The sequence below is a fragment of the Olea europaea genome, chromosome 15 (assembly GCF_002742605.1).
Source record: "Olea europaea var. sylvestris chromosome 15, O_europaea_v1, whole genome shotgun sequence".
NCBI classification, from domain to species: domain Eukaryota; kingdom Viridiplantae; phylum Streptophyta; class Magnoliopsida; order Lamiales; family Oleaceae; genus Olea; species Olea europaea.
Genome location: NC_036251.1, coordinates 29909896 through 29919901, shown reverse-complemented (window position 1 = coordinate 29919901; position 10006 = coordinate 29909896). Strand labels below are relative to the sequence as shown.

Below are 10006 nucleotides of genomic sequence, written 5' to 3'. Positions count from 1 at the left end.
TTTAATTGACAATTTTTATGTAAAATAAAGTCAAACGAACATAAAAAAATACTTTTATTTCAACATTTTTCACGTGAAAAATTATATCAATCAAATATAATAATTTACAATTCTCAAGAAAATAATTTCTAGATAATTATATTCCCTAGAATTCGTTTTCTTTCCATCTAAATTCCATCTTTACCATCAAACGAACCCTAATTGTCATAAAAAAAAATGACAATTTCCCTGGAAAAAGAGATAATTTCCATAGAAAATAATGGCTTTCAAACAACTAAAGCTGGAAAAACTAGTTATTTACATGCAAAATAATAGCTATCAAACACCAAAAAAGGGAAAAATGCAATACTTTCTAGGTAGAAAATTAAGTCAATCAAGCACCTATCATTAACAATTTCCATGTAAACCATTTCTAGGCAATTTAATTACCTAGAAAATATTTTCTCTTCATACAAATTCCATTCTCGCAATCAAATGCAGCCTTACCGACATTTACGAATTTGAGAGGGGAGAGAGGAAGAGAGAAAACCTAAATAAAGAGAGAGAAAATAATGTGTATGTCCCCGACTAATATTTTATATATATAAATCAAAAGCAGGAATTGACAGATTGATATGTGAATTAAGAGTACGTTTGATTGCAAGAATGGAATTTGGGTGGAAAGAAAATGAATTTCAAGGAATTGAATTGTCTAGAACTTGTTTTACTGAGAATTGAGAATAAAATGTGTTTAACTGATATAATTTTTCACTTGAAAAATGTTGAAATTTTGGATCTTTTTGTGTTCGTATAGCTTTGTTTTTTATGAAAATTGTCAATTAGATGGATAAAATTTGTTACAATTGTGGATAGAATTTGTTTCCATTTCAAAAAAAAAAAAAAAACAAAAATCCAATTCCCACCAAAGTCAAACGAATTGGAATTCCTTAAAAACCAAGAAAATGACATCACGTGAGGGGAAATTGGAAAACTAATTCCATGGATTTTTTTGGCCGTCAAACAACTATTTTTGGGTGGAAATTTTTTCCATTTCCTATATAAAAAAAAAAAGAAAAAGAAAGAAAAAGAAACGAGGCTATCAAACAGGCCCTAAGATTAAGTTCCGTGGAGGCATATAATAGGTTGTTAAGGACTGGACCATGAAGTTGAGGTTGTAGGGGCATATAATAGGTAGTGCATGATTTAACAGCATAGTGAGCACATATAAGTCAAAAAAGTATTTGTCGAGTGTGGACTCTATTCTCTCAACAGCTCAAAAATACGAAAATCTAGGAACACAATTATTTTTTATTTTTTTTGGGTGAAGGATTATGTCTTAGCATGTAGGCTTTGATCTCAATTGATGGATGTAACAATAATCATGCTGAGACACAAGAATCACAAAATAATAATTGATAATTCAAATGCATACTTGCAGAAGACATTATTGATATGAATAATAGTAGCTAGATCTTTCCTTTCTTACCCTTCACAAAGTATTAGTCGTCAATGAGACAAGCTAATAAACAATATGGAGAGAAAATGAGACTTAGCCTTTATATAGGAAATTTTTGAACCATCTCAATACGACTTAAACTCTAACTAGGGTTTATATATATTTCCGGCCCACATACTTAAAATTACCACATTATATAAAGTGGAAATTACACATCCCAGTTATTTCAAGTTCATGATACAAAAATCAGGTGAGAAGTATGTTTAATCAAAATTCAGGTACTATATAATTAAATAGAATACCCACTCAAACGGCAAAATCCTAATTTTTCTCTCCCTCTCCTCTCTACATTTGTAACAGCTCTCATTCTCCCTTTTCTCTCTTGGACGTCGGCGACCCAACCTTTGGCAACGATGATAATGAGAGGCGCCAACGATGATGTACTGCTGCGCTTTCTATCTTCTCTCTTCGACGCCGTCAGTTCTCTCTCTTCTTTCTCATGAATTGCCGCCTTCTCAAACGGAGCCGCACCTTCTCTGATGGGGTCGAAAATTCTATCTTCTCTCTCCGGCAGTCAGTCACCACCATTTGGGTTGGTGATTTCACAGTGGGATATCACCGGCGATTCATACGTTTAGGTCGACGATTTCATACATTTGGGGGGTGGTGGTTAGGTGTGATGTAAATGGAGATAAAGGAAATGGTGGTGGTGTGCTGTTGGTGCTGCGTTGTGCGGTGGTGGTGTGGTGATGTTACAGCACCGTGGTGCTCATGATGGTGGTTACGGGAGGTGATGATGCTCATGTTGGTGAGATGATGGTGGTTCTGGAGGCGGTGGGTGCCAACTGTTGTGTTGTTGTTGGTGGTGATGGTGGTGGTGGGGGCGGTTGTTGCGATGGCGATAATGGTGACAGATGGGGCATCTATGACCAACAATTAAGCGTTTGTGACCAACTATTTGGTTGATTTGTGACTAAATATTAAATGTCTGAAACTGAAAAATGATTTGTGACCAATAAATTGTGACTTATGTGACACATTGATAAAATGTGACATGTAATTTGAATGATTTGTGACCTTGAAATAATATGTGACTTACAAAATAATCTATTATGTGACAAGTAAATAAATCTGTGATCCATGATTATGAATATGTGACCATTAATCATGTAAATGTGACTTTATTATCTTTATTTAATAAATATTTTTAATATATACTTGATTTTTGAATTTTCAAACTATTTACCTGATTTTTGAATTAGGGTAAACATAAAACTTGAAATGTGATTTTTTTCCTTATATAAAATATAACCCGTAAGGTGTAAAATAGTCCAATTGACCACTTAATATATTTGACCCAATTACAAATATCATTATGAATCATACATTAAACCCGTAAATTTTACAATCAAATAGGAAGCACATATTAGAATTATTCCAACAGGTTGATGCCAATAATATATACTAAGGAAATGCATCATAAATAATGACAATAATCATCAATAACGAGCTAAACTTATTCTACTTTTGCAGCTCCCCGAAATGGAGCCAAGACCGTGAGACAGGGGCAGACCCACATGGGGTCATGTGGGGTCAAATGACCCCACAAAATTTTGGGATTTTTTTTTTTAAATAATTGTTTTAACCGTTTTATGATCTACTTTAATACATGTCAAATGAAGTCGGAACATTACATTCTTAATGTCAATACGAAGTATTCATAACCTAGTTTTTCGCTTCTTAATGACGTGCGAATGATCAACCGTAACAAAGTTATGATGTATCAAAATGAGCCTTTCCGAATTAGTATTTCAAAAGTTCGATAATATGCTAACTTTCAAAATTTGCCAATGATCATCTATTATTCGAATCCACAAATTGCCTACATCATCTAGAAGCTTGTTTTGAGAACTACATTGTAGTCATATCGAATGGTCCAAACGTATATTGAAAATAGTTAAATATATGTCAAACATACGTACTAGAAAAGACGTTTAACTCGTTTTTTCTTTTAAGGAAATTCAATATTTCATTAACGTTTATTATTTTTGTGCGATAAATTTTTTAATATAATTTACATCATTTTATTAGGAAATTTTACATGAAAGATGACGTCAAAAATTTTAAAATCGTTATGAATTAAATGTAATTTGAATTACTTTCAAATTATTTTTCGTTAAACTTAAATTTCATTTACTTCATAAATTAAATGTGAAATTTATTTCAATTCATTTATTTCCTACATCCAATTTGATTTATTTACCGTTAACTCAACATGTAAAAATGACACGGTAAACAAAATTATACATTTAGCAAAATTTATTTAACACTATTGATAATGATATAATTATAAGTCATTTTCAAGGTGTCAAAATGCATATTAACTTATTTTCATTAATATTATATTATTTTGAAAAGTTACACATTAATTTTTTATCCCACAACCTAGAAAGGCTGGGTCCACCCCTGCCGTGAGACTACACTTGCACGGATCAGATCAGCTGGATTATCCAAGCTCCTCAAGTATACTGAAGCCCAAGTCAACGTCAAGGCAATCTAAGTTATTCCTTTCTTCATTTGAGCTTAAGCACTCTGAGGAAATAATGAACTGTTTAGCTTTGCTGTATCTATTCAAAACTTCGAACCTATATTAAGAATTACCACTGCAGAGAACTATTAATGTTTTTCTTTAGTCTTCTAATCTTTTCAACCCTCTAACTATTCAACGATCATTGAATCCACAGCGCGAATCACTCCTCTCATTAATCAATTTAATAAAAGATTAAATACGAATAAAAGCATATCCTAGAGTTGTTTATAATCTATTTACATTATAAATAAATAAAAATGATTCTCATAAAATATATAGATAAAAATTAGTTTAACTAATTATAAACAAGAGACAAATAAGGACTATATCCCGATTTGATTTAGCTAAAATAATTGATAAAAATCTAAATCAAATTAAACAATTAATTCCAACCACACATTTCATGAAACCTACAACCTTTATCAATTTTTCAATCAAGCATTTCCTCAATTTTTATCAAATCTACCGAAAATCTAATTGTTAGCTAAGCCCTTATCAATTCGTCAATCAAGCGTTTCCTCAATTTTTATCAAATCTACTGAAAATCTGTTAGCTAAGCCAAAAAGGGCCAAGTATTGCAAACACTTCATAATACATTATTTCTATTCGAGAAAATCTAAAGGGTTAACTGTTCTCAAGTGGTAGAATGGAAAATAAGATAACTCACGAGGAGTGCATTGAAGTCTAGAAATATACAACTTATGGGAAGACCGGAATGCAGCAAAATTACAGAGTAAAAACTTCATCCATATCTTAGTCCTCCTCTTCTCACGCGACAAAATATTCAGTACACTTGGGCGCTCCAACATCATCTTTTCTTCTAGTTAGCGCATGTGCGTGATTTCATCAATGGAAACGCTTTTCAGAACAGAGCTAAAAGCCATAGGATTATATTTGAGCAACAACTTTCCACGTGGTGCTATGATCACTACGTCAAAAGCAGGATACAGGGGCCTCCCAAGAACTCGAACATGATCCACGCTGCAGTGTTTAGTGATAAGAGTCATGTCATTTTAGTTACAAAATGTACGGAGTCACATATACACAAGTATAGACACTAAATCCAACATGCAGCCACGCACACAAAACGAACAATCAACATAACATGCTACAGTTACTGCAAAATTCATCGAGGAAGAGGCTTCATTAAGCTGTATATGATCGATTCTTTCAACCTCCTGTTGGGTTCTAGGGAACCTAATGGCACTGTTGGTATTAGGTCGCTATAGTTTCCTACGTGATATACAGAAATATGGGAGAGGGGTAGCATTTTTCTCATGGATAAGGCACGGGTGGCAGGATAAAACTATGCAATCTGCATTTTTGTTATAGTGAAAAATTTGCAAGGGAAAGGGAGCAAGTTGATGTAGAGTGAACCTCTATAAATTTGTGTGCTTGGGTGTTTTAGGCATTGGAAGTTTTACTTGCCAATTCACTTATACAAGGTGAGTATTCAGTTAAAATCATTAGTAATATTGTAGAAGGTATAGTATTGGATCCCACAAAATATGTGATTAATAAATGGATAGTAGTTGCGAACATGCTACCAAATTTTTGACTGAACAAAATATGTAGGGTGCGGTTGGTTTGCGTTTTCTATCTTCATTTTTGAAAACAAAAAACATTTTCTGTTTTGAAGAACTATTTTTGAATTATAGAAAACGTGTTTGGTTTGTTATTTTGAAAAACGATTTCTCAAAATAGAAAACTAGAAAATGCATTTGGTTTAAAAATTTTAGAAATTGTTTTATAACATTTATTCAATTAATTTGATTATTTGATAAAACATAATAATTTTAAGCTTATACATTATCAGATAATATATATTTTAAAACTTGGTAAATTTACTATTTTTCGTACTACAAAAATAAATAATAAATTTAAAAAAAATTATGACATTTATTCAACTAATTTGATTATTTAGTAAAACATAATAATTTTAAGCTAATACATTATCAAATAATATATATTTTAAACTTGGTGAATTTACTATATTTTCTTGCTACAAAAATAAAATAATAAATGTTAAGAAATTGTTTTATGACATTTATTCGATTAATTTGATTATTTAGTAAAACATAATAATTTTAAGCTAATATATTACCAGATAATATATATTTTAAACTTGGTGAATTTACTATTTTAAAAGTACTGCTAAGTAGGAAAAAAAATCAAAAACGGCATGTTTTCCGCGTTTTAGGTTTTTTAACTGAAAATGCCCAAAAAAAAAAAAAATTGTTCTACATTTTCAGTCATAAATTTTTCCTTATTTTTGAAAATGCATTTTTTGAAATGAGTGACCAAACGCGTTTTGGACGTTTTCAAAAACTGGAAAACAGCAAAGAAAACACCCCTGCAGTTTTTTAGTAACTTTTAATTTACCACAAAAATGTCAAAGTCAACCACATAAATGCATCAACTTTTCCTTGAATTGGAATTATATATTATTCGACGATCATATTTTAATCCCTTGATCTTATTCGACAATCTCCATGGAATTTGAAGATTTCAAGTGAAAATACAATTAACCGTGCAAATCAACTTACTAAACTGCTTTACTGTTTCTAATTCCAATATAGTAACAGGGTAAGGGTAAGGATAAGGATAAAGAATGCAGGATACAGGACAAGGGAAAGTGTAAGGGAACGCACCATATGTAGAACAATCCATCCATTTCTTGTCTTTGGACCCTACCCAGCAACTCAATCTGCAAATATCCACCCATGCAAAGAACGGGTTCTGGTAGCTTGAATGGCTGCAAACGATTTTCCTGTTCGGAGAAAAACATTATCGGAAGATGATCCTTCCAGTATGAACTACTTCTAGATACATCTAAAGATGAGTAGAGGCTCTCTTGACAATACACACACAAAAACTGGGTGGAGTGCGTGGGGAACGAATTAAGTAAATGATATTATTGTGACAAAAAACAACACTCCCGTTCCCATCAACCAAGTGAGAAAAAAAACTGAACAGTGCCACACACAGAGAAGAAATGTGATTAGAGTCCAGATGTGATGAAGCGGAAAGACGAGAACAAATATCAAAAGCAGAGATGTTTAAAATTAAACCACAGTACAAACAAAAACCTGTGTCATTGGAAACTCTGGCGAAGTGTATGTCCATTCAAACATGTCATCAGCTGGCTTTAGATGTGGACGACGTCTGAGTTGTATTGCAACATCCTGAGGGGATTTAGGATAATTTATTCGAAATCTTACTGATTTTGCTGAATATATGGGTTTGCCCGACTGGAAAAAGGCTAAAGGAACATAATATTATTCTATTAGTAACAAGCACCACAAAGATATGCTCAAACAAAAAGCCAAAGTAATTAACAAGGAATGGTAAGTAGCAAAAAATTAAGCTCAATAATTACCTTCAAAGGGTTGTATATCAATCTCTGTGACAAGCCAAATACCGTCACTCAGTTTATACATTAATGTCTCAGGTATGTAAGGATCACTTTGACCTTCACTAGACCAGTATGAAAATCTCCTATTAAGTCTGTCACTTGGCTCCAGAGTATTAACTACACTTTCCCGTGGATAATTATCAGTGCTGGAAACCCAGACTGCAGTTTCTATGCAATCCATGGGAGAAAGGTTTGACTTGTTAAGAGCCAGAAGTAAAATAACATAAACCTTGTGATCCCTCTTGAGAATCTCCAATTCCGAGGTGTTGTTAAATTCCGAACTCGTGGTTGCATCATTCATTTTGTCAATACTGACAATATTGGATAGTTGAGGATACATATTCAAGCACGCCTTTTTAGCGAGTTCATTCTCAATCACTGTCAGAAAAATCAATGTCATCGCAAGTCAAAGCATAGTATTTCTTTCCTTGATTCCTTCTATTTATCCATCTCTCTTTCAAACTATAGAAAGTAAAGAACTTTCAAATCTAAACAGTATAAGTAGCAGATAAATGGGAGCCAAATCAGTTACACTGAACTGGCAGGATCAATGGACATCTTGTACTGCAACATACCTATCCTATATACAGTATGAAAGCACTAAATATGATTAAAAAATAAAATAAAAATGCAAAATTCACCGATAACAATACTATCGTTCTGGTAAATGACAATAGAATATGCATGTATAAAATGTCAACTAGTTTATTTTGTTGGAAAGATCCTGAAATTAATGTGAGAAAGTACGCCAGCATAAATCAAGCTGAAAATGACAATTGCGTGTCCCACCATCTTAAATTAGCAAGATTAGCTTTACATCATCAACAACCTTAATCCCCAGCAAGCTTGACATCAAACATGTTCGACTAGATCAAAATTTATGAATATTAATAAATTTACAAGGTGGTCAGCACATATAAAAGGTTCTCAAGTATGCATCTAACAACATACTTTCTCTCAAATACTTTTACCTAATCAACATGCACCCTGTAGGTTGATAATGTTGACATAACAAATCCAGGAGAATCAACATAGTATGTCTCAAATACATTTACCTAATCCTCATGTGCCATATTATGTTCCAGCTAATAGTTTCTGATGAAATGAAAACCAAAAACTTCTGGGGAAGGTTTTAGATTCATTTTTTAAATACAACAGATACATCAAAATTTTTTTTAGCAAGATAGCATCTTTAAGATAATTCAACTTCAACTTGGTTTACAGAAAGTTTATATAAAAACTAGATAACTTCATAAGAAAATTGACTCGAAACGAGGTTCATCAAAAACTTCACATGTCAAAATTCGCTTGAATTTGGTTCCACATTTTTCAAAATGGGACATTTTAGGCATTCCAATAGCAATGTTTAAGAAACTTGAACCATCTGTACTACTACTACCTATCAAATAATATCACATTCCTTAACAAACCACAACAAAGCATGAAAGCAAAAAGATTGCACTGACAGGAAATGTGAATTATGCGCAACTCACTGTACTGATAAAAAATGTAAATATCAAACCACATACTAGGCTATCTTTGTTGACATAACAGAAGTATTACTATGTGCATGGAGAACAAGTGTTTAGTTTTGTGTCTCTAGACGTGCACTAGACACTTACAACATACAAACAACAAACTAAGCATCATCTACTATAATTTAGGGTCCATGTGAATCCTTTTTACCACTCCACACGTAGAGGCGAATCAAGCATTTTGAGTAAACACTGGCAGTGGTTGACTATTTTCGTCGGTCGCAATAAAATATTTAAAATTAAATATAACAATTATTTTGCTAAAAATGAAGATACATTAAGGCCCCGTTTGGTACATATTAATGTAAAAATGAGAATAAAAAATATAGCCGTTACGGGCCCCACACTAGAGATAGAAAATCAAATATGGAGGCTTGATGTGATGGATAACGGCCATATTTTTCATTTTAATGGGCAAATAATGGGAAACAAACGGGGGTTAATTTTGTGACAAAATTCAATACTGTCCCAGCAGTCAAACTTTGCATAATCCAAAAAATAGAGAAAAGGTTTGAATCGATTTAATTGCATTAAATTTTTTAAAGAACATAACAAATTTTGATACATTGAGTGACAGGATCCTTATAGTGCCACAGTGGTCAAGTCCTCAACAATTTTAAAGAAGGTTGATCCTCAACAATCTTAAAGAAGGTTACATATTCTAATCGCTTCCTTTGCATTACTTTTGGTAAAAATTGTCGAATTAGAAAATTTGCAATACAAATTGCTTTGAAAGTGTTTCGAACTCGTGAGCTCTAATTTGATTATGGTAGCTCCAACCAACTCAACTACGTAGAATGTTTGTACATAAAATGAATTATCAATTATATAATATAATTTATTTAGCTGTTGCCAACAAAAAAACTTGTTCCCGGGCCAACAAAAAAAAATTTGTTCCCGGCAGATCCAGTTAGGGCGGCTGCTCTAGCTGGCCTATACCTGCATCCACCATTGTCCATACGGTTAACTAATACATATAATGGACCGTCCAAAGCAACCAGAATTTGCCATGTTAACTTTCATCTACCCGT

At 32.6% G+C, this 10006-nt stretch overlaps 1 protein-coding gene across 7 annotated transcripts in view; it reads right to left on the bottom strand.

Annotated features, from left to right (window-relative positions):
* Positions 1-4574: 4574 nt before the first annotated feature.
* The window catches only part of LOC111410835 (F-box protein At4g00755-like), a 55009-nt gene continuing 49577 nt past the window's right edge, over positions 4575-10006 (bottom strand). For 5 of the 7 annotated variants that reach the window (XM_023041405.1, XM_023041404.1, XM_023041400.1 and 2 more), the window contains one exon: positions 4575-5006. In XM_023041405.1, coding sequence (XP_022897173.1) covers positions 4850-5006 — 157 coding nt within the window. In that variant the 3' untranslated portion in view covers positions 4575-4849. Of the gene's footprint in view, positions 5007-6676; positions 6796-7114; positions 7288-7404; positions 9220-10006 lie in introns of those variants that run through there. The other 2 variants (XM_023041406.1, XM_023041403.1) reach the window with 2 other exon arrangements.